Consider the following 26,252-nt stretch of genomic DNA (forward strand, 5'->3'; position numbering starts at 1 on the left):
ATATATATATATATATATATATATATATATATATATATATATATATATATATACACACCTATGACAATTCTACATCACACACACACACACACACACACACACACACACACACACACAACATGTGACCTTAATAGAAGATCACCACAAAACAAGTTTCAACTTGAATAAGCATGATGGAACAAAAGGAAAGAAATCCACTATCCCAGGCAACAGTCTCTAGGGGACCAGGAACGTCATGCACAGAAGAGTTGGAGCTTCTCAAAATCTCTAAGACCAAAACAAAAAAACTTCATAGGAACTCTCAACACAAACACACTCTCCAAAGTTGGTAAACTCAGGCAACTCATAAATACTATGGAAAAATTCCACATAAAAATCCTTGCAATTCAAGAAACACGATTTACTGACAAAACAAAATAGCGGAGATGCTGAGTGTAGTGTAGCTTCAGCTCTCTGAGACGGCAGATGTGCGTGCAAGTTGCGCCTGCGTGAGTGTGTGTTGTGCGTGTGTGTATGTGTGTCTACTGCTGACAAAGGCCTTAATGGCTGAAAGCTATGATTGTGTGAATCTTTCTATTGTGCCTTTCACAGCTCAGCATCTCCGCTATATGGTGAGAAGCAACTTTCCTTCTCTTGTATTGTTACATTCCATCCTGGGTTTTCCATTGTTTGATTTACTGACAAAAATCTTCTTGATTCAGGAAACTTCAGAATCTACAAAGGAAAACCTGCAGTCCAGCTGAACAAGGGATCCAAACAATTTGGCACAAATCAATTATAGACTCCATAATAAACTTCCATTCGACATCAGAAAGAATCTCGACAATCTCAGTAAAATCTGGAAACAAGGCATACACACTGACAAATGCACATGCCTCCACAAATGATTACAATAGAAAAGATCCACAGGCAATAGATGACTTCTGGGAACTACTGGAGGAAACCTCAAATAAAATCCCTACTCATTACGTGAAAATTATGTTAGGAGATTTCAATGGACAACTCGGCAAAGAGAAAAAATTCAGGAAAACGACGGGAATTCGTACTGCTCACAAGAGAACAAATAAAAACAGCGAGAGAGTGATAAAATTCTGCGAAAACTTTGATCTTAAAATCATGTCTACACAATTCCTTAAACATGTAAAGAAACTTACAACATGGAAATCACCAAATTCAGCTTTTGGTGAATTTCAATAGACCATGTTGCCATATCTAATAAGAATACCAAAGAAATACTCAATGTACGAACAAGAAAGGGATTTTTTGAGTCAGACCACCATCTGCTGCAAATAAAGATTAGACTTCAACCTAACAGAAAGTAACCACCAATGAACAAAACAGTTAGAATTGATCCAGAATACCTTAAACTTAACAAGAGGGAAATTCTCCAGGAAATTGGGCAATCAAATGCAACAAACTGGAATGAACTTGCAGAAGTACTGAAAAACACTATGAAATTTGGCAAACCTCCAAGAAAGGGAAAGCACAGATCGTAGAACTTTGTATGTGATCAAGCAATAGAAGAAAAAATAAGGCTTGGAAAACTTTCAGTAGCAACAAAACTACAGGAAAATGGCAGGAATTTTTGAGAATACAGAAGAGTTCATCCAAGGCAATACGAAGAGAAAAACAGAGATATGATAAAAGCCAGCTTAAAGAAATTGAACAAGAATTTATCAAGAACAACACCAGAAATTTTTCAAAGAAAACCTAACAGGGTATCAAACACCTAATGTGTGCTTTCGCCGGTCCAATGGATCACTGATAACCGACCCTAAAAAGAACTGTTAAATTTTAGCTAAACATTTCCCCTCACTTCTCTACTGCGAGCCTCTGACAGAACAACTAGATTTTGAAAAACCCACATCCAATCCCAATTCAAATCCACCATCACTTAAAGAGGTAAAGGAAATAATCAATTCTTTGAAGAACAACAAGTCTCCAGGGGAAGATGGAATCACAGCAGAAGTATGGAAATTAAATGACAATAATCTCACACAAGCAACCCACAGAATTATATCAAATACACTCCTGGAAATTGAAATAAGAACACCGTGAATTCATTGTCCCAGGAAGGGGAAACTTTATTGACACATTCCTGGGGTCAGATACATCACATGATCACACTGACAGAACCACAGGCACATAGACACAGGCAACAGAGCATGCACAATGTCGGCACTAGTACAGTGTATATCCACCTTTCGCAGCAATGCAGGCTGCTATTCTCCCATGGAGACGATCATAGAGATGCTGGATGTAGTCCTGTGGAACGGCTTGCCATGCCATTTCCACCTGGCGCCTCAGTTGGACCAGCGTTCGTGCTGGACGTGCAGACCGCGTGAGACGACGCTTCATCCAGTCCCAAACATGCTCAATGGGGGACAGATCCGGAGATCTTGCTGGCCAGGGTAGTTGACTTACTCCTTCTAGAGCACGTTGGGTGGCACGGGATACATGCGGACGTGCATTGTCCTGTTGGAACAGCAAGTTCCCTTGCCGGTCTAGGAATGGTAGAACGATGGGTTCGATGACGGTTTGGATGTACCGTGCAGTATTCAGTGTCCCCTCGACGATCACCAGTGGTGTACGGCCAGTGTAGGAGATCGCTCCCCACACAATGATGCCGGGTGTTGGCCCTGTGTGCCTCGGTCGTATGCAGTCCTGATTGTGGCGCTCACCTGCACGGCGCCAAACACGCATACGACCATCATTGGCACCAAGGCAGAAGCGACTCTCATCACTGAAGACGACACGTCTCCATTCGTCCCTCCATTCATGCCTGTCGCGACACCACTGGAGGCGGGCTACACGATGTTGGGGCGTAAACGGAAGACGGCCTAACGGTGTGCGGGACCGTAACCCAGCTTCATGGAGACGGTTGCGAATGGTCCTCGCCGATACCCCAGGAGCAACAGTGTACCTAATTTGCTGGGAAGTGGCGGTGCGGTCCCCTACGGCACTGCGTAGGATCCTACGGTCTTGGCGTGCATCCGTGCGTCGCTGCGGTCCGGTCCCAGGTCGACGGGCACGTGCACCTTCGGCCGACCACTGGCGACAACATCGATGTACTGTGGAGACCTCACGCCCCACGTGATGAGCAATTCGGCGGTACGTCCACCCGGCCTCCCGCATGGCCACTATATGCCCTCGCTGAAAGTCCGTCAACTGCACATACGGTTCACGTCCACGCTGTCGCGGCATGCAGTGTTAAAGACTGCGATGGAGCTCCGTATGCCATGGCAAACTGGCTGACACTGACGGCGCCGGTGCACAAATGCTGCGCAGCTAGCGCCATTCGACGGCCAACACCGCGGTTCCTGGTGTGTCCGCTGTGACGTGCGTGTGATCATTGCTTGTACAGCCCTCTCGTAGTGTCTGGAGCAAGTATGGTGGGTCTGACACACCGGTGTCAATGTGTTCTTTTTTCCATTTCCAGGAGTGTAGTTTGGAAACTGAACAAATACCTGCAGAGTGGAAATGTGCATTAATTCACCCTTTCCACAAAAAAGGTGCAAAAACTGATCCAAATAATTACAGGGGAATTTCACTGCTCGCCGTAATATACAAAATTCTTTCAAAGGCCCTGTTGAACAGACTAGAGGAGCAAGTGGACCAGTTAATAGGGGAGTATCAAGCAGGGTTTCACAAAAGGTCAATCTTGCATCGAACAGATATGGAACTTAAAAATAATTCTGCAAATAAGAAGACGTAGAAATACTGTGGTAACTTTTGTCAATTTTAAAAAGGTTTATGATTCAATAGATAGGCTAACATTATTTCACACCTTAGAGGAGTCCAGTATTGACAGGAAAACAAGGTCAATTATTCAACAGGCATTAACAGATACAACCTCCAAAGTTAAATTCACGGGAGAAACATCAGAAGCATTTCGTATCCATACTGGTGTTTGCCAGGGAGATGGAATGTCCCCCCCTTCTGTTTAACAAGGTTCTGAAAAAAATTGTGAGGACATAGGAAAAGGAAATAAAAGGAATTCAACTTGGGATTAAAAAAGAGCACAGAATTAGGGTGAAGTGTCTGGCTTTCATGGAATATCTTGCCATTCTAACAAACAATAGAGAGGCAGCCAAACTTGCATTGGAAAAACTACATGAAATCTCAGAGAAAACTGGGCTACAAATCTCCTTCGAGAAAACACAGTATATGGAAAACAAACCTGTAGATAATCTCCCCATTACTACTCAATATGGGAAAGTGGCACAAGTTGACCACTTCAGATATCTGGGAGAGATAATCCAACCATCACGACTGAGCTCAATAGCCAATAAAGATAAAATCTCCAGATTACAAAAAGCATATAAGCTCACTTGGAATCACTATAATAAGAAATCTATTTCTGTGAATGTGAAACTAAGGCATTACAACAACAGTAGTCCTACCAGAACCACTTTTGCTGTGGAAACTACAGTGATTCATGGCCATACTAAGACCAGAGAAATTGAAAAGCAGGAAAGAAAAATTCTGAGGAAAATATATGGACCAGTGTTTCGGGAAGGAATTTGGATGAAGAGGCCAACGAGAGAGATTTACAAAGACATAGAAACAATAACACACACCATTAGAAAGAGAAGGATAAAATTTTATGGACGTATCAGCAGGGTGAATAAAAGCAGGCTCACAAGACAAATCTTTGAGATAGTACACAAAAGCAAAAACAAGACAAAGTTGATCACTGAAGCAGAAGATATTAAAGAACTGGGGATCACACAAGACACATAAACAATAGAGAACAGAACATCATACAGAAACACACACTTAAACAAGAAAATACAGAGAACAGAACGGGAAAAAGATGGTCGGAAGAACGCAAGAGAGAACACAGTGAACATATGAAGAGAATTTGGGAAGAATGGAGAAAGAAGAAGGAATCGTGACTACTCAAGTTCAATCTCTCTCTCAAAATGGAATAATCGAAAATAATAATACAGTATATAAAACTATCATACATATACATAAGTATATAAAAAACTAGGACGATTCTACATCGAGTATACATAAGAAGGAGGTGTGAGCAAAGAAAAAGAATGCAGACAAGAGGGGAATTGATTGCGATAGTCATTTAAGAAAAGTCATTATAATAAATGCTCTGAAAATTGATGAATAGTAGGATAGTAGGACTTGAATTATAGGTAGACATCGTATCTACTAAGAGTACAGCAGTTGAGAAGTAGATGAGGACTCTAGGGATTAAATGATATATTAAGAAGTAAACACAAAGCGTAGCGCAAATCTGTAGCTTTACCAGAAAATACTTAATTATAGTATACATAGAAACATATACTAGGGTAATGAACCTTGAGGCCTAGTCAGACAGGATAAGGGGGGCTTACCTGGCGTTTACTAAATATAAAGAACAGGTGTACCTACGTGGAGATAGGACAACCTGTGGCCTAAAAAATAGGAATGTTTTCTAAAGGGGCGTACCTACCAGAATGGAAAGAGGAAGTGCTCTCATAAGGTCAACCCACAAGCAAGGTATAGGTACTGATTCTAGGGGAAAGGGACAGTATCATGACAAAGGTCACAAAAAATTTTGTGTTTGACTACTCTGGAAAGTTTGAATTCTATGCACAACGAGCATTAATATGTTTCATGGAAGTTTATGAGTGTCTAGAGAACACTTTTATTTTGTCCAGAGTTCCTCCAAACTATGAAGAATAGTAAAAATACACATGGAGTTTACGATTGGAGAAAGGGAGTCTCATAATTTCTAAATATTAGAAAAGTTGAGTAAAACCTCGCACAAATGCTCATGTCCAAGCAAAGTAGAGTAAGAAAACAGTAGAAAGACTGTAAGCAGAAGCCTGCTAAGAGAGTACAAAGAATTGTAGTTGAAAAAATATACGTATATAAACATGTAGAAGAAAAGTATATGGTCATGATCGGTAACATTGTTATGGGTGATGTATACTGTTAAAATGTGAAGTGTTATTATGTGTGATATTAATGTACATAATGATTATGTATAAAATATCGCGTGTTCAATCTGAGGGGGGAGGATACGTAATGTTTCGAGAATTTCTGCTTCATTTCTAGAACCACTCGGTCTTCTACTGTCTCGAACACATGATATTTTACATGTGAGAGTGGGATGCCAGAATCCTACCTACTGTGGATCACACATCTCAGTGTGCAAGTGTGAAATCAGTCGCGAGCTGAAGGTAGACGCGGCGGACAAACGGCACCGACAGCTACTTGTCGGGTGATCCACAGAAGTTCTACTGAAAGTATACAGAAGAACCGTGGAACTTCTATGTTATTCTGTGCTAATCATATCAGTGACCATTGTTATAAATAAAAAGAACAATTGAGATCCTGAAGTCTGAAAAAAACAACTCTTATCTTGGGCTTGCTGCAGGCAAGACGTATTTTATGATTTGTTTGTAAGAGTTACGATTGTTAAGCCAACTCTTTGCTAAATGTACTTAAATCTGTATCTAATGTGAGACAATACGAGCGACTTAAGTAATTGCTATATAAAAATTCATAATGTATTCTGTAGATTTTGAGTTACATCAATTATCTTTGTTCTCACAGCAACGTTGGCTAACATGTGGAGGCACATGTAATCTAGAGATGTTACATATTCACAAATAAAAAGGGAACGTTCATTTATCGAGATCCCACTGACCGGTGACTAAATTTGAAAGTGTATACCGTGAACATGGGCTCAATTCTTAATGGGACTCAAACAATAGATACCCCAATGGCTAACTGAAAAAGATAGTTCTAACATCTCGTTGGGGAAGGACGAGCTACTTAGGTTTGAGAGTTCTTTATTAAAATTTCCAGCAAAGTTGTGTGTAATGTATACTGGGACTATTTTCAAATGTAGCCGTTCATTTTCAAACCAGACCTGCACTAAAAGTGATTATCGAAGAAAATTCCACTGACATACTTAGATGATGTCCACATAATACACTGCCATACAACAGGTCCGGAGTGACCTTATTACACGTACAATACATTCGGCAGATGGAACTGCACCAAATGCACGGATGACACACAAGTTTACAGGCAGTCAACAAGTTTCCCACCCCGTATCTGTGAGCATGGATGTTCCGGAGGAACTGCTCGCAAATTTCCGCCAGCCATCCACCGTGAGGCTGCCGAACAAACCAGGGAACCGAGCCTAGCCACCCATTACTCAATTACACATCAGCTGTTCAGAGATCGAGGTCCATGTAAAGCTTCACAATAACTGACAAATATCCTTCGAGTCCCCATCCAAAGCGATAACAGAAACGATCCAAAGCGAGGACAGAATTTCGGAAACCGCAACCTGAAAATGGCCGACACTGGCCTCGGCCGTCTCAAATTCACAGCCTCGTCTGAGTTGCTTATGCTGTGGTGTAAGAAGACCCGACTGTAATCTCCAGAGATGGAGGTTTCCAATGTCACTACCACGAGCAACTGCCGTATAGTGAAAATTGTGGACCACTCGCTCTGCTATCGACATCGTCCCACATCTACACGGAGAAAGATCTACTTCCAGTAAGTGCAAATGCCCTCGAAGGTGGCCACCTGATGTAATTTTCCACACACTTACACCTGTTTTAATATATTTACGGTCGGGAGATAGTTCCGCCGGCCAGCGGTCTCTCCATTTTAAGGTGTAGCACGATATCGACCCATTTGACTTACTGTTTTTGTACATAAAATTCAGGAAAATCATTACAAATTTACTTTTAACCAGGAGATTATATAAATAAGAATTATGTTTGATCTGTCAAATCAAAAATCAGGCTATTTGTAACGTTTTTTTTACTTTTTTGAATGTAAATACAGTATAATATTTCAGTGACTCAAGTGACTAAATACATTTCATAAAATCAAGTTTTATGAATTCAAGATATTATGAAAGTCTTTATATTTGAGTATCTTTGCATGTAGAATATCTTAAGTTTTGCCAGGAGTTGTAACATAGTTGTGGCTGAGCAAGTGAAGCAGAAAGGTGTGCTAGCAAGCAGTTATACAATTTCTGATGTTACGTGACCGAGAAGATACGAATAAATGAAAGTATTATTGAAATTAAATAAAAAGTTACCAGTTTCACACACACTATACAAATATTAAAAAAACTGTACGCTTCTAACGGAACAAATACGAGCGACAATTGTCGAGACTGTCGACCCGCAAATATAATTTCCTTATGTGTTTCACTTCCTGCTATAGACCAATTTAAATATATTTCACAAAAACTGTTATTTTACTGTGAACTGCAACGACCGTTCAAATGTGTGTCAATCCAGTAGTCAAGAATGAGAGCACGAGCATTACAATGCACATCTTTACTTTTCCTCTTATCGACATTTCTGACACGATTAAATAAGAACTGCAAGCTGGGCAGTGACAGTACCTATGAGGCAGTTCCTGGCAGCGAGGTCACGGTGGATGCAGTTGTGGGACTCGAGGTAGCTCATGCCCGCGGCGGTGTCGCGGCACATCCCCAGCAGCTGTCGCTGCGTCAGTCCGTCCTCGTGGCTGCGCAGGAACTTAAGCAACGAGCCACCTGCAAGGCCGGGTACACGAGTCTTTCATTCGAGTTGACATTTTCATATTTTCCACTATTTTCACCAACAAATCTAGGTGCTTACAATAAAGAGTATCAAAACAGAATGAGACATTTGTATGTCGTGTGGGTGACACCCGTTTTAGCCACTGATATAATAAACTGAAAATGATTGATCTTTCACTATAGAGAATTTAGCAGGGTGAACACCAGAGAGAGGGGGAGAGTGTGGTGTGCGTACTGTAAGACCTTCGGTACACACACCATCAGATTATTTGACTTGTCGCTCTAACGAAGTAGGTGAGTGTCAGCAATATGTCTCGTGGTCTTATCGTGGCGTGTTTATCTCCTGCCATTAGGTCACACGATAGAAATGACACTTGTACGCTTAGAGTAGCAGATTGATGGTGACCAACTTTAAACAGAACTTGATTAATTTTCACACACATTTATTAAAATAATAACAAGCATAGATATTACATAACTTGATTCTGGATGCTGTTTGCAATTGACAATCTGAAGTTCCTTTGGTCTTCGTATGTTAATCTTATCTCACATATCTCTGATACTTGACAAAGCATCTATACATTTCTCTTCATGGCTATGTACAGAAATATGATAATCTTATTAGGTACAGACTGAAACTTGACTATAGACTGGTACAGACTAATGCAGACTGGTACAGACTAATGCAGACTAGTACAGACTGGTGCAGACAAATGCAGACTGACTAATCGGAGCTCTGTACACTCATTATAATACCTCGAGCATTCAGGTATCACTGCGCAAGTGTGATCCCCGAGGAGAAAAGGTTCTACATTAGCAGCAATCTCATCGGCTGCATTAGATATTAATACGCGGATCAGCGGAAGCAGAATTTGGTCCGTCTTTATGGCAGCGCCATCTCGTAGTGTGGAGATGGACGAGCGCTGCCCCTACGCTGTTGTGCTTAGTGGGGAGCACTCTAATGGGAAAGTTGTGTACGCGCTGACTATGTGGAACTATGTACACAACAGAGGGGAAGCGAGAAAATACTGGTGGGAAGTCTGAAAGAATGTGTGCGAGGAATCGGAAGCACAATTTCGTGTGTTTTGTATCGTGATTAGGTTTCACCTGTGGTTCTGTTTTTTGAAGGAAATAAATGGGAACTAAATTTAACTTTCAAACATTAAATACCGCTAACATATTTACAGATGATAAATACCAAAAAAAATACAAAAATGAAAGTAATTGCTAACAATATGAGGAAAATTTGTGGGACCAGAGGTAGCTCGTGCCGGTGGTGGTGTCGCGGCAGATCCCCGGCAGCTGTCGCGGTGTCAGCCCGTTTCCGTGGCTGCACAGGAACTCGAGCGACAAGCCACCTGCAGAGCCGGGTACGAGGCTGCTACTTACCGTTAAGCTGACATGATAAATTGCAGACAGGCACAACAAAGAGACCTTTACAGATCAGCTTTCACACACAGATATCCTCAACGTGTCATCTTTACCGGTAGTAGCAATCTATGTTTCCCTTGTATTATTGATACTCCAATGTGGAGTTTCCATTGTTTGTAAATAATTGTTAATGTTGACTATGGAGCAGCTTTTTCTTTTTCGTTATGATAATCACTATTAAACAAAAACAAGACATTGATTAACAAAACTGTGAAAGTTCCTTACATTATTTTAAATTTTCCTTGAATCTTGACACTGTTGTGAAGTTGAATAATTACAAATTTTGAGTATGATGACCAGCAACTTATTGAAAGTAACAAAGCTATTTAATATTTTCATTACTTCACCAAAGGTATAAGTAACACAATAAGACACACTATTACAAGAACTTAAAGTGTTTTGGGTGGTTGATGATGTGTGTTGGGTACCGGTTGTATTTTACAATGAGTATTCTTTGGGGAGTTTTAAACATATTTGTTAATTTTTGTGTGGCAGAAGTTGATTTTTGGGTTCATGTATCACGTAAATCAAATGAACTCTTTCGTACCCATCCGTTTCAGACGCCAATGTAGACGAGGCGTGCCAGACATCTGCGAGGAGCCGGACAAAATCGGCGGGAACGGTGGCGAGAGAATCGGAAGTTCCACAATTGGCAGTGCACAAAGTCTCGCATAAGAGATTATGCCTCAAGTCCTAAAAGGCACAGGTACTTTAGCACTACAGCTGACAGACAAACCTGGGTGCAAGCAGTTTGCAGTGGATACACTAGACGAGACTGATGCGAACGGTGTCTTTTTTTGGGGAAGATTTGTGAATCTGACAAACTGAACTGTCATACACGGGGATCAGTGTGCCCTCGCACAGGCACAGAATGGGAATACACAGTCGCCAGGTCAATGTACGGTGCTGACTTACACAAAGTTGCATCACTCACCCGTCCACTGTCAGTGAGTCTCCTGTCAACAGCGGTGTTTAGCTGCACGTGACTGGAGCTGCAGCCAACTGATATCGTACTGCACCACCTCACTGGTCCCTAAATGCCCACCAATTTCTGGATCAAAAGTTCCCAGAGAGCTAGATCAGATGAGACGATCCGATTCTGTGGCCACCACCGTCACCTGACCTCACAACACTATACTGCACGGTCGAGTGTACCGAACCGAGGTCACCCACCTTCGGGACTCGAAGTCACGCATTTGAGCCATATTCGAACACTGTGAATACCGACAGGATGTTCTCCGTGCCACTACGGGTGCACACATTGGTGAGTGCAAATGAAAAAACAAAACTTTATGAGTCATATTGTTGCGTGTTATAAACCAGTTGTTATTATCTAGTATAGTTTTGAAGTTACTCAAATCTAAAGTTTGAAAGATAATTTACAGACACAATGTCATTTCACATTTTAATGCTGTAAGGAGAACTGCAACCACTGAGTCAATAATAATATTTTATTACCTGTATGGGATCCCCGAGTTATGTCAGGCTTCAGATGTACGAACAATCCACCCTCAGATCGGACTCGCAGTTCACTGGAGCATTTTCACATTATTTCTCTACCGTTCCACTAACGAATGGCGAGAGGGAAAGGAACGTCTAATTTCTATAATTTTATTACAGTGATCTTTTCTCCCTATGTAGATGGGCACCGACAATATATTTTCACCTTCAGAGGAGAACGGTGGAGATGGAAATTTCGTGAAAAGATCTCACCACGATGAAAAATGCCTCTGTTTCAATTATTGCTACCCCAATTTGCATATTATATCCGTGGCACACTGTCCCCTATTTCACGATAATACAAAACGAGCTGCCCTTTTCTGAACGTTTTTCACGTCCTCCGTCAATCTTATCTGGTAAGGATCCCGTACTGTGCAGCATACTCTAGCTGAGGGTGGACAAGCATAGTGTAGGCAGTCTCTTTAGTACACCTGTTGCATACTCTGAGTGTTCTGCCAATAAAACAGTCTTTGCTTCACCTTCTGTACATTATCTATATGATCATTCCAGTTTAAGTTGTTTGTAATTGTGATTCCTAGGTATTCAGTTGAACTGACAGCATTTGAATTTGCGTGATTTATTGTATAACCAAAATTTAATGGATTCCTTTTACTATTCATGTGGATGGCCTCACACTTTTCATCACTTAGGCCAATTGCTACTTTTGGCACCACACAGATATTTTGTCTACATTGTTTTACAGATAGTTATGATGTTACCGTACTACATGGTAAATGACAGCATCATCTGCAAGCAATCTAAGAAGGCTGCTCAGAGAGTCACATAAATCATTTAAATAGGTTAGCAACAGCAGAGGGCCTATAACACTTCCTTTGGGAATACCAGGTATCACTTCCATTTACTTGACAACTTCCCATCAATTGGTATGAGCTGTAATCTTTCTGACACAAAAACACAAATCCAATTGCACAGCTGGTATGACACTCCATAGGGAAGCAATATGATTACAAGCCACTTGTCAGGAATGGTGTCAAAAACATTTTAGAAATCTAGAAATAAGCAATCAATTTGAGATCCTCTGTCGATAGCACTCATTATTTCATGAGAATAAAGAGCTAGTTGTGTTTCATCAGAACAATATTTTATGAATCCATATTAACTATGAACTAACAGATCATTTTCCTTGAGGTAATTCATAATGTTCAAAGACAGCATACATTGCAAAATCCTACTGAGAATGAATGTCGGCCATACGGAACTGTAATTCACTGGATTACTCCTATGTACTTTCTGGAGTATTGGTGTGACACGTGCAAATTTCCAGTCTTTAGGTATAGATGAGAAAGCAGTTGTATACGATTGTTAAGTATGGAGTTATTATATCGGCAAACTATGAGTGGAATGTAATGGGTATACAATAATTAAGAGATTTAAGTTGCTTGATTTCACCGAGTATATCTACTTATAAGTTACTCATGTTGGCAGCAGTACTTGATTAGAATTTCAGATTAATTACTTTCATTTCTTTGGTGAAGGAACTTCAGAAAACCATACTTAGTAACTCCGCTCTACAGGTGCAATCACCAGTAAAATTATCATTGCATTGTGCACTGAAGGTATCGAATGTGTCTTGTCATTAGTGTACTTTACATACAACCAGAATCTCTTTGGATTTTCTGCCAGATTTTGAGACAGAGTTTCATTGTGAAACTATTATAAGTGCCTCACATTGACGTTCGCTCTAAAAGTTCGCCAGTATTGAAGGTTTTGTGTTCGTTTCAATTTGGCACGCTGTTTTCATTGCTTTGACAACAGATTCCTGACCTGTTCTTTGTACCACAGGGATCAGTATCCTCTATTATTAGTTTATTTGGTATAAATCTCTCCACTTCTGTCAAAACTATTTCTTTGAATTCAAGCCACAGCTGGTTTACACTTTCATAGTTAGTTTGGAAGGAATGGAGGCTGTCTCTCAGGAAGGTGTCAGGTAAATTTTTATCTACTTCATCAAATAGATATATTTTGCATTTACCTTTGGTGGTTTTGTGTGATACGGTATTCAGTCTTGCTACAACGACCTTACAGTGGATAAGTCCCGTATCCATCGTAATGCTCTCTATTTGTTTGGAATTATATGCCAACCAGCTCTGCAGATGATGAAGATATTGATGAAATGTATGATGAGAAAAAAAGAAATTATTCAGGTAGTGAAGGGAGACGAAAATTTAATAGTCATGTGTGACTGGAATTCGAGGGTAGGAAAAGGGAGAGAAGGAAACGTAGTAGGTGAATATGGATTGGCGGAAAGAAATGAAAGAGGAAGCCATGTGGTACAATTTTGCACAGAGTATAACTTAATCATAGCTAACACTTGGTTCAGGAATCATAAAAGAAGGTTGTATACATGGAAGAAGCCTGGAGATACTAGAAGGTATCACATAGATTATATTATGGTAAGACAGAGATTCAGGAACCAGGTTTTAAATTGTGAGACATTTCCAAGGGCAGATGTGGACTCTGCCACAATCTATTGGTTATGAACTGTAGATTAAAACTGAAGAAACTGCAAAAAGGTGGGAATTTAAGGAGATGAGACCTGGATAAACTGACTAAACCAGAGGTTGTACAGAGTTCCAGAGAGAGCATAAGGGAACAATTGACAGAAATGGGGGGGGGGGGGGGGGGGGGAAATACAGTAGAAGAAGAATGGGTAGCTCTGAGGGATGAAGTAGTGAAGGCAGCAGAGGATCAAGTAGGTAAAAAGACGAGGGCTAGTAGAATTCCTTGGGTAACAGAAGAAATATTGAATTTAATTGATGAAATGAGAAAATATAAAAATGCAGTAAATGAAGCAGGCATAAATAAAATACAAATGTCTCAAAAATGAGATCGACAGGAAGTGCAAAATGGCTAAGCAGGGATGGCCAGAGGACAAATGTAAGGATGTAGAGGCTTGTCTCACTAGGGGTAAGATAGATACTGCCTACAGGAAAATTAAAGAGACCTTTGGAGAAAAGAGAGCCACTTGCATGAATATCAAGAGCTCAGATGGAAACCCAGTTCCAAACAAAGAAGGAAAAGCAGGAAGGTGGAAGGAGTATATAGAGGGTCCATACAAGGGCGATGTACTGCGTGATGAGTTTGACTGAGCACTGAAAGACCTGTCGAAACAAGGCCCCGGGAGTAGATGACATTCCATTAGCACTACTGACAGCCTTGGGAGAGCCAGTCATGAAAAAACTCTACCATCTGGTGAGGAAGATGTATGAGACAGGCAAAATTCCTTCAGACTTCAAGAAAAATATAATAATTCCAATCCCAAGGAAAGCAGGTGTTGACAGATGTGAAAATTACCGAACAATCAGTTTAATAAGCCACAGCTGCAAAATACTAACGCGAATTATTTACAGATGAATGGAAAAACTAGTAGAAGCCAACCTTGGGAAAGATCAGTTTGGATTCCATAGAAATATTGGAACATGTGAGGCAATACTGACCCTACAACTTATCTTAGAAGAAAGATTAAGGAAAGGCAAACCTATGTTTCTAGCATTTGTAGACTTAGAGAAAGCTTTTGACAATATTGACTGGAATGCTCTCTTCCAAATTCTAAAGGTGGCAGGGGTAAAATACAGAGAGCGAAAGGCTATTTACAATTTGTACAGAAACCGGGGAGACAGCAAAGGACTTGGAAGAGCAGTTGAACAGAATGGACAGTGTCTTGAAAGGAGGATATAAGATGAACATCAACAAAAGCAAATGAGGATAATGGAATGAAGTCGAATTAAGTCGGGTGATGCTGAGGGAATCAGATTAGGAAATGAGACGCTTAAAGTAGTAAAGGAGTTTTGCTATTAGGGGAGGAAATTAACTGATGATGGTCGAAGTAGAGAGGCAATGGCAGGAAAGTGTTTCTGAAGAAGAGAAATTCGTTAACATCGATTATAGATTTAAGTGTCAGGAAGTCGTTTCTGAAAGTATTTGTATGGAGTGTAGCCACGTATGGAAGTGAAACATGGACAATAAATAGTTTGGACAAGAATAGAATAGAAGCTTTCAAAATGTGGTGCTACAGAAGAATGCTGAAGATTAGATGGGTAGATCTCATAACTAATCACGAGGTGTTGAATAGGACTGGGGAGAAGAGAAGTTTGTGGCACAACTTGACAAGAAGAAGGGACCGGTTGGTAGGATATGTTCTGAGGCATCAAGGGATCACAAATTTAGCATTGGAGGGCAGCGTGGAAGGTAAAAATCATAGAGGGAGACCAAGAGATGAATACACTAAGCAGATTCAGAAGGATGTAGGTTGCAGTAAGTACTGGGAGATGAAGAAGGTTGCACAGGATAGAGTAGCATGGAGAGCTGCATCAAACCAGTCTCAGGACTGAAGACCACAACAACAACAACAATAAGAGGTTGAGTACACTTTTGCACCCATTTACACTCCCCCCATGAACCATGGACCTTGCCGTTGGTGGGGAGACTTGCGTGCCTCAGCGATACAGATGGCCGTACCGTAGGTGCAACCACAACGGAGGGGTATCTGTTCAGAGGCCAGATAAACATGTGGTTCCTGAAGAAGGGCAGCAGCCTTTTCAGTAGTTGCAGGGGCAACAGTCTGGATGATTGACTGATCTGGTCTTGTAACAATAACCAAAACGGCCTTGGTGTTCTGGTACTGCGAACGGCTGAAAGCAAGAGGAAACTACAGCCATAATTTTTCCCATGGGCATGCAGCTTTACTGTATGGTTAAATGATGATGGCGTCCTCTTGGATAAAATATTCCAGAGGTAAAATGGTCCCCCATTCGGATCTGCGGATGGGACTACTCAAGAGGACGTCGTTATCAGGAGAAAGAAATCTGGCGTTCTACGGATTGGAGCGTGGAATGTCAGATCCCTTAATTGGGCAGGTAGGTTAGAAAATTTAAAAAGGGAAATGGATAGGTTAAAGTTAGATATAGTGGGAATTAGTGAAGTTCAGTGGCAGGAGGAACAAGACTTTTGGTCAGGTGATTACAGGGTTATAGATACAAAATCAAATAGGGGTAATGCAGGAGTAGGTTTAATAATGAATAAAAAAATAGGAGTGCAGGTTAGCTACTACAAACAGCATAGTGAACACATTATTGTGGCCAAGATAGACACAAAGCCCATGCCTACTACAGTAGTACAAGTTTATATGCCAACTAGCTCTGCAGATGATGAAGAAATTGATGAAATGTATGATGAGATAAAAGAAATTATTCAGGTAGTGAAGGGAGATGAAAATTTAATAGTCATGGGTGACTGGAATTCGTCAGTAGGAAAAGGGAGAGAAGAAAACATAGTAGGTGAATATGGATTGGGGGCAAGAAATGAAAGAGGAAGCCGCCTTGTAGAATTTTGCACAGACCATAACTTAATCATAGCTAACACTTGGTTCAAGAATCATAAAAGAAGGTTGTATACCTGGAAGAATCCTGGAGATACTAAAAGGTATCAGATAGATTATATAATGGTAAGACAGAGATTTAGGAACCAGGTTTTAAATTGTAAAACTTTTCTAGGGGCAGATGTGGATTCTGACCACAATCTATTGGTTATGAACTGCAGATTGAAACTGAAGAAACTGCAAAACAGTGGGAATTTAAGGAGATGGGACCTGGATAAACCGAAAGAACCAGAGGTTGTAGAGAGTTTCAGGGAGAGCATAAGGGAACAATTGACAGGAATGGGGGAAAGAAATACAGTAGAAGAAGAATGGGCAGCTCTGAGGGATGAAGTAGTGAAGGCAACAGACGATCACGTAGGTAAAAAGATGAGGGCTAATAGAAATCCTTGGGTAACAGAAGAAATATTGAATTTAATTGATGAAAGGAGAAAATATAAAAATGCAGTAAATGAAGCAGGCAAAAAGGAAATCAAATGTCCCAAAAATGATATCGACAGGAAGTGCAAAATGGCTAAGCAGGGATGGCTAGAGGACAAATGTAAGGTTCAAAAATGGTTCAAATGGCTCTGAGCACTATGGGACTCAACTGCTGAGGTCATTAGTCCCCTAGAACTTAGAACTAGTTAAACCTAACTAACCTAAGGACATCACAAACATCCATGCCCGAGGCAGGATTCGAACCTGCGACCGTAGCGGTCTTGCGATACAAATGTAAGGATGTAGAGGCTTGTCTCACTAGGGGTAAGATAGATACTGCCTACAGGAAAATTAAAGAGACCCTTGGAGAGAAGAGAACCACTTGTATGAATATCAAGAGCTCAGATGGAAACCCAGTTCTAAGCAAATAAGGGAAGGCAGAAAGGTGGAAGGAGTATATAGAGGGTTTATACAAGGGTGATGTACTTGAGGACAATATTATGGAAATGGAAGAGGATGTAGATGAAGACGAAATGGGAGATAAGATACTGCGTGAAGAGTTTGACAGAGCACTGAAAGATCTGAGTCGAAACAAGGCCCCAGGAGTAGACAACATTCCATTAGAACTACTGATGGCATTGGGAGAGCCATTCATGACAAAACTCTACCATTTGGTGAGCAAGATGTATGATACAGGCGAAATTCCTTCAGACTTCAAGAAAAATATAATAATTCCAATCCCAAAGAAAGCAGGTGTTGACAGATGTGAAAATTACCGAACAATCAGTTTAATAAGCCACAGCTGCAAAATACTAACGCGAATTCTTTACAGACAAATGGAAAAACTGATAGAAGCGGATCTCGGGGAAGATCAGTTTGAATTCCGTAGAAATGTTGGAACACGTGAGGCAATACTAACCTTACGACTTATCTTAGAAGAAAGATTAAGGAGAGGCAAACCTACGTTTCTAGCATTTGTAGACTTAGAGAAAGCTTTTGACAGTGTTGATTGGAATACTCTCTTTCAAATTCTGAAGGTGGCAGGGGTAAAACACAGGGAGCGGAAGGCTATTTACAATTTGTACAGCAACCAGATGGCAGTTATAAGAGTCGAGGGGCATGAAAGGGAAGCAGTGGTTGGGAAAGGAGTGAGACAGGGTTGTAGCCTCTCCCCGATGTTATTCAATCTGTATATTGAGCAAGCAGTAAAGGAAACAAAAGAAAAATTCGGAGTAGGTATTAAAATTCATGGAGAAGAAGTAAAAACTTTGAGGTTCGCCGATGACATCGTAATTCTGTCAGAGACAGCAAAGGACTTGGAAGAGCAGTTGAACGGAATGGACAGTGTCATGAAAGGAGGGTATAAGATCAACATCAACAAAAGCAAAATGAGGAAAATGGAATGTAGCCGAATGAAGTAAGGTGATGCTGCGGGAATTAGATTAGGAAATGAGGCACTTAAACTAATAAAGGAGTTTTGCTATTTGGGGAGCAAAATAACTGATGATGTTCGAAGTAGAGAAGATATAAAATGTAGACAGGCAATGGGAAGGAAAGCGTTTCTGAAGAAGAGAAATTTGTTAACATCGAGTATAGATTTAAGTGTCAGGAAGTCGTTTCTGAAAGTATTTGTATGGAGTGTAGCCATGTATGGAAGTGAAACATGGACGATAAATAGTTTGGACAAGAAGAGAATAGAAGCTTTCGAAATGTGGTGCTACAGAAGAATGCTGAAGATAAGGTGGGTAGATCATGTAACTAATGAGGAGGTATTGAATAAAATTGGGGAGAAGAGGAGTTTGTGTGACAACTTGACAAGAAGAAGGGACTGATTGGTAGGACATGCTCTGATACATCAAGGGATCACAAATTTAGCATTGGAGGGTAAAAATCGTAGAGGGAGACCAAGAGATGAATACACTGAGCAGATTCAGAAGGATGTAGGTTGCAGTAGGTACTGGGAGATGAAGAAACTTGCACAGGATAGAGTAGCATGGAGAGCTGTATCAAACCAGTCTCAGGACTGAAGACCACAACAACAACAACACTCTGACTAGGTCCCTGAATCAATTGTTCAAAATTATTTTTGGAGAAACAATTTAGTACAATTTCAGACAATGTTTTATGTTCTGAGAGAACTTTTCATTAATAGTATATGATGTGAAAGTCTACATTGACACAACCCATCCTCGTATATGTTTAAGGAAAGGATATTCATAGGTTTATTCATTCACACACAATGTTTGATCATTTCTGTCATTAAGGAGAGTCTCCATTAGTACGGAGTGAGTCAATTTATACATCAACAGCAGGTGCAACCACTACAAGCTACATCTGAAAAGTTCACTGACAATTTCCATGGAGAAACACGATTTTAATTATTAGTGTAAAATGGACTGCCCACCCGGTGCTTGTTTTTCTATTTAAGTGCACGTACGAAGGGAAACATGAGCACAGTACACCAACAAGACACAATGTCGAGTGAGTTCCCAACTTATGCTGCTAATCATGATATTTCTAGATTACTTTACACATGCACATTATGAGAAAAGTGGCTACTTTAAAGAAAGTCACCATTCCTCTTCCTAGACTCCTCAGGTGACGATTTCACACAATACTTCAAAGAATTTATGTAACATTGCATCAGGTATCTATTGTTGCGGTCTTCAGTCCGAAGCCTGGTTCGATGCAGCTTTCCGTGCTACTCTATCCTGTGCAAGCCTCTTCATCCCCGAATAAGTACTGCAACCTACATCCCTCTGAACTTGCTTACTGTATATCTGTAAACTGAGAGGGAGCCTCTGATAAAGGTCACAGAATGTTGTAAAGTTGAAGAGATTTTCTAATGATGTAAGACCCTATTTGAGTTTCCTTAGTAGATGTGTGGAATCATTCTTCTCATCTCTTGAAGAGAATATTTGTATACTGAGTTACAGTGCTGTTTTCTTGCAAGAGCAAAAGTATGTTATAAAATTATCAGAATTAAACAACCATTTCCAAAAATAATAGACTCAGTAACGGATTTCCAAGCAGTATGACCAAGAATTGTGACTCTAAGCTTTAAAACAACGAATAAAACCTATACAATAATAAATGCTCATGCCCCAACAAATGAAAAAAATTGTCTAACAAAAACAAAGGAAGAGGTAAATAAATTTTGGGACCTTCTAGAACAAACTGTGAACAGATTAAATAAAAAGAATGTAAAAATCTTATTGGGAGATTTCAATGTTCAGTTGGGAAAAGAAAGGAAATATAAAGATATAATTGGAAATGGAGTCCACATAAATTTACAAACAAAAATGGTCAAAGACTTGTAGAACTCTGCAGAGAACACAACCTTATATCTAAATCAACATACTTTAAGAGGAAGCCAAGTAAACTTAAAACATGGAAACATCCAGACTGGAGGAAGGGCAAGTGGCAGCTAGACCATGTCTGTATGGACAAAAATTTTCATAAGGAGATCCACAATGTTAAAGTACTGAGAGGCTCAGACCATTATACAGTTAAAATTAAAATCAAATTCACTCCGTTAAAGAAGAGGACCGGAAAAACTAATAAAATAAAAAGGAGGTTTGACCCACATCAGCTAATTAAAAATAATAAATACCAACAAATAACACAAACCATCAAATTAACAGATGATCTAGAACTACTAGTGCCTAATCTTAAAAAAGAAGCAGAGAATCTAGCTCCCTTGAACCCATGAAGGAAACATGCACTGTGGACATCAGAATGTGACAAATTCCATGAAGATAGACACCAAGCATGGTTAAAGTTTCAAACACATAAAACTGAAGAAAATGCCATCAACCTAAAAAATGAAAGAAAAAAATTCACTCAAAATATTCGAAGAATCAAGAGAGGATTCCATAAAGATATTATAAAGTCTATAGAAGGTAATTATCATAAAACCAACTCCAGGAACTACTACAAAATCTTTGGGAAACAACTACAACAATATGAGGCCCCTACACTAATACTGAAAGATGAAGATGGAAGAATGACACACAGTAACAAGGAAAATGCAGAAATCATGGCAAAAGCATTTTACAAACTTCTGAACTGTGAGGAACCCAAAGAACCCTTACAAATCAACATAAATACCCCAATAAAAACCAAACCTAACAAACTAGACCCTCCAGCTTTCCAAGAAGTAGAAGAAATTCTTGAAGAACAAAACATTATAAGGCATGTGGAGAAGATCAGGTTCATGTTGAAATGTGGAAATACGCAAGTGACACAGTCAAGACCTCCTTACACATGGCTCTAACAAAAATTTGGGTAACAGAACAATTTCCCGAACATTGGGCCACAGCTATCATCCACCCACTGCACAAAAAGGGAGATAAGAGCAACCCAGACAACTACAGAGGAATCTCTCTCCTAGATTGCACATACAAAATTCTGTGCAAGATCCTATATGAAAGAATCAAGGAGCAATTACAACAGGAGTTAGGGGAATATCAGGGAGGTTTCAGACCATGGAGAAGCTGTGCGGAGCAGACAATTAGTTTAAAATTGATTATGGCATACTACAAGAAACAGAACAAACCTCTGGCAACAACATTTGTAGATTTTAAGAAGGCATACGCCCGTCTCCACAGACATTCAGTGTTAAAAATTTTAAGATATCTAGGACTCCATCCAAAACTAATTAAAATAATACAACTCACTCCAACCAACACCAAATCAAAAGTGAAGTTTAGAGGAGATATCTCGGAACCATTCCTCATAGAAACAGGCTTAAGACAAGGTGACTGCCTATCACCATTACTGTTCAACTGTGCACTGGAATACATAATGACAGAATGGTACAAGAACAATCCAAAGACGATAAGAATTGGAAGTGCAAAAGATGAAATTAGCTTAAACTGCTTGGGATTTGCTGATGATCTTGCTCTCCTAGCCAACATCGTTCAAGAAGCCAGGTAACAAGTGAAATCACTACAAGAAATAGCAGCGAAAGTAGGCCTCAGAATATCATTTGAAAAAACGGAGATTATGCTAACTGATCCACCACTCGCAAACAAAATTACAATAGGAGAACAGGAAATCAAAATTGTTGATAAATTTAAATATTTAGGCGAAATAATAACATAAAATCTAAATGAGAAGCCATCATGGCAGAATAGAATAAAAAAAATGAACTACACAAATTACATTCCCAAACCACATACAACAAAAAAAGCCTATCTATAGATGCAAAATTAAAACACTATAAAACAGTTACACAACCAGAAATAACGTATGCAGTTGAAACTATCTTCAAAACAACTAATACAGCAGAAATTGACAGAATACTAAAAATAGAAAGAAGAATAATTAGGACATGTATAAATAAACACTATAAAATAAATGGACATTGGAGAATAGCATCAAATGAAACAGTAGATAAGAAAATAGAACCAGCCATGAGCACGATCAGGAAGAAATGCATCTCATTCTTTGGACATGTGATGAGAACTCCAGAAAACAGGATTAGTAAAAAAACAATACAAAAATTGTGGAATAGCAATAGCGACATTAAATGGATCACAGAAATTAAGGAAGATATAAAAGAACTCCAAATTACAGTAGATGACCTAAAAAACAAGACAGAGAAAACCAGAATACTGCAAGACCCACAAACCAGACTACAAATGAAAATCAATAAAAGGAGTACAGGAAGAGTGGTCTCAGATGAAGAAAGAAAGAAGATATCTGTAAGAACGGAGAAATATTGGGCAGACAGAAGAGCAAAACACCTTTCATATAAGAATAGTCTCTAATGATTATATTGCCTAAATATCATATTAAGTTATTGTTGAGGCAAATTGTATCCCTGTGTAACAACTTGTTTACAACTTTGTATTTTTGACTGGAGTGGTCCAATGAAGGCCATAAAATAAATAATAAAAATTGTTCACGTGTACTCTCGTATGATTTCAAAGTTTCATTTTAGGGAGGACACAGTTTAACCACCAAAAAGGAACTACTATACACTGAAGTCCATAAAGAAGTCACATCAGAAATATATAACTTAAAAAAAGAGGTACAAATGATAAAATGTGCACGAACATGCAGAATGTAATTAAAATAAATTGAAGCTTCACGTTAAGTATGAAAACCTTTCTAGATTTACTAAAACCATTTGACACAGTGCCCCACTGGATACTGTTAACGAAGACCAAACCACACAGAACAGGTTCTCAGATACGACTGTGACTCAAAGACTTCTTAAGTAACAGAACCGATTACGTTGGCCCGGACAGGGAGCATTTGTTGGACACAAAGGTATCATCAGAAGTGCCCATAGAAGAGTAGAAGGACTGCTCTCCTCCTGTATATGTACAAATAACGTGGCAGAGGGTCAAGAAACAATCTGTGGCTACCGACAAAGCCCTCACGTACGGAACAGTGTTGTTAATTGAGTGTAGCAGGGTACAGGATGATGTGTATATAATTTTTACTTGCTGTCATGAATTGTTGCTAGCTCTCATTTATTTATTTATTTCATGTTACGTAGATCCAGTTAGTGAGTCAATCACAAGGATATGGAACGTGTCAAATTGTACAGGTTTCAATGTAAACTTACAATAAATACAAGGGCAATTCAATGCCAAATTGTACACAGTTTACATAAGACACACTATAAATACAGTAATAGATACAATGTCAGCTAGATAACATAACAACCATTTAACAGAAAACAGAGTTTCAAATAAAGGTTAAAGATAAGAGCACAAAGTTAAATCAGATATTAGGCCTACAAGAGTAAATACAGGTACAGCCAATTTGTTGTTACAGAACGTGTGCTAATGCTCAAATGGACAATAAAATCAATTGAACTACTTCTAGACACAATAAGTTTAGTGATGGTATACATTTTCTTTCAGATATTCATCCACAGTATAAAAAGATTTCTCTGTCAGGTAATCTTTGAGAACTTGTTCAAATTTTGGCAGTTCTGTATGAACACATTTGATATGTAGTGGTAGAGCATTGAACAGCTTAATGCTGGAGTAATAAACTCCTTTTTGCACCAGAGTGAGACGTTCCATTTCAAAATGTACATTTTTTTGTTTCTGGTGTTATAGCCATGGAATTTACAGTTGTCTTGGTAGATAGAATAATTTTTGCACACAAAGGTCAGCAAGGAAAAAATATACTGTGAGGCAGTTGTTAGGATACCTATCTTCCAAAACAAGTGCCTGCAAGAATGTCTTTGATGGACCCCACACATTATTCTGATTGCTTTTTTTTGGATGGTGAAAACTTTTCTTGCAAGTGGTTGGTTCCCCCAGAATATGATAGCATACGACATCAATGAGTGGAAGTAGCCAAAGTAGGCAACCTTAATGATGTCAACTTCAGCCACTGAAGAAATTACCCGTAATGCAAATGTTGCCGAGCTAACGTGGAAAAAGGTAAGTTAAAGCAGATTCTTATGAAAAACAACCCAGTAATGTTCAAATACAGCATTAGTGCCAGGCTGCTAGACACAGTCACATCAATTAAATATTTAGGTGTAACACTGAAAAGTGATACGGATCAAGCACATACATTCAGCTGTAGGAAAGGTGGACAGTCAACTTTGTTTTACTGGGAGACTTTCAGGAAAGTACAGCTAATCTATAAAGGAGATCACATGCAGAACACTTCCGCGACCAATTCTCGGGACTCGCTCAAGTGTTCGGGATCCGCAACGGGCTGGATTAAAGGAAGCCATTGAAGAAATTACACTGTGAAGGCAGGATAACGCCCCTGGGGGGAAGGTGACATTCTTTTCGTGGAACACTATTGAGAAAGTTTAGAGAAATGGCATTTGCAGCTTACTGCAGAATGACTGTATTGCATTGGTGTATTGCCACCAATGTACATTTCATGCAAGGACCACAAAAGCAAGATAAGAGAAATCGGGGCTCGTGCGGGGGCACGTAGACATTCATTTTTCCCTCGTCCTATTTGCGAGTGGAACAGGAAAGGGATAAATAGCAGTGGTGCAAGGTACCCTCTGCCACGCACCATATGGTGGCTTGCAGAATATGTGTGTAGTTGCAGACATTGATGTATAACTACAAAGAAATGGCTGTGGTTGGGTATGACTGTTTTTGTGTCCTTGCATTTCTGAAGAGTGTATAATTAAACTGGAAAATGGCAGTAACTTGAGAGCTAGTGAAATTCTCTGTTGTTCTGTTATGAGTGTCTGTGAGTCACGAATCTGTCATTATCTTTCTTACCCACTATCCAGGAATTTTTACTATCATAATATTTAAAAACATTATGTATCTCTTAGCATTACAGTACTCATCCACCACAGGTACACAACCAATCAACTGGACTGTCGCTAATTTGGCCATTCCTTGTACATAGGGGTGTCGGATTAGTGGAAGTGACCGATTATTGAGAGCATCTGAAATTTTTGTTAAAAACATAGGGGATATACTTTAATACATCCAAGGATACATTCGTTTTCAAAGAAAACTTTGTTCTCGAGTGTGTACATAATTATACGGTCATATCACTCACTATTAAACACATCCCGAATTTTTAATTATTGGAATGACAATACATGATGGCGGCATGCAATCATTTTACGAGCATCACATTGTTGATGCACACAGCTGGCTGTACTCCAGGGAGACGTCATACCGGCAGCGTGAGATATCACCTCCTGTGTCCTATTCTTCGTCACTTTCATCAATACTTTCCTGCACAGTTTCGATTATTTCTTCATCTGGTTAAAGTTTTGTCTGTCTCACAGTCGTCCTCAGTCAGCCGCTCAGCAACATCTTCATCGTCAATTTCTCCTCCTCCCGGAAGCTCGTGGAATCTGTCAGTGTACACAGTATCGGCAGTCGACGATTCCGAATCGACCGGCTCGTCGCCGTCACTCGGCACCGGATCAGACTCCGTATCGACGGATGGCCCCACTTTTCTCTAGCTCTTCATTACGGTAGCACTTTCTACTTTACCCCA

At 39.7% G+C, this 26,252-nt stretch overlaps 1 protein-coding gene across 1 annotated transcript in view; it reads right to left on the minus strand.

Annotated features, from left to right (window-relative positions):
- The window catches only part of LOC124552657 (tyrosine-protein kinase Fer-like), a 627,186-nt gene that overhangs the window by 33,089 nt on the left and 567,845 nt on the right, over positions 1-26,252 (minus strand). The window contains exon 11 of the mRNA XM_047126982.1: positions 8,384-8,536. Coding sequence (XP_046982938.1) covers positions 8,384-8,536 — 153 coding nt within the window. The remainder of the gene's footprint in view (positions 1-8,383; positions 8,537-26,252) is intronic.

Source organism: Schistocerca americana, chromosome 10 (assembly GCF_021461395.2).
Source record: "Schistocerca americana isolate TAMUIC-IGC-003095 chromosome 10, iqSchAmer2.1, whole genome shotgun sequence".
In the NCBI taxonomy this organism is placed as follows: Eukaryota; Metazoa; Arthropoda; class Insecta; order Orthoptera; family Acrididae; genus Schistocerca; species Schistocerca americana.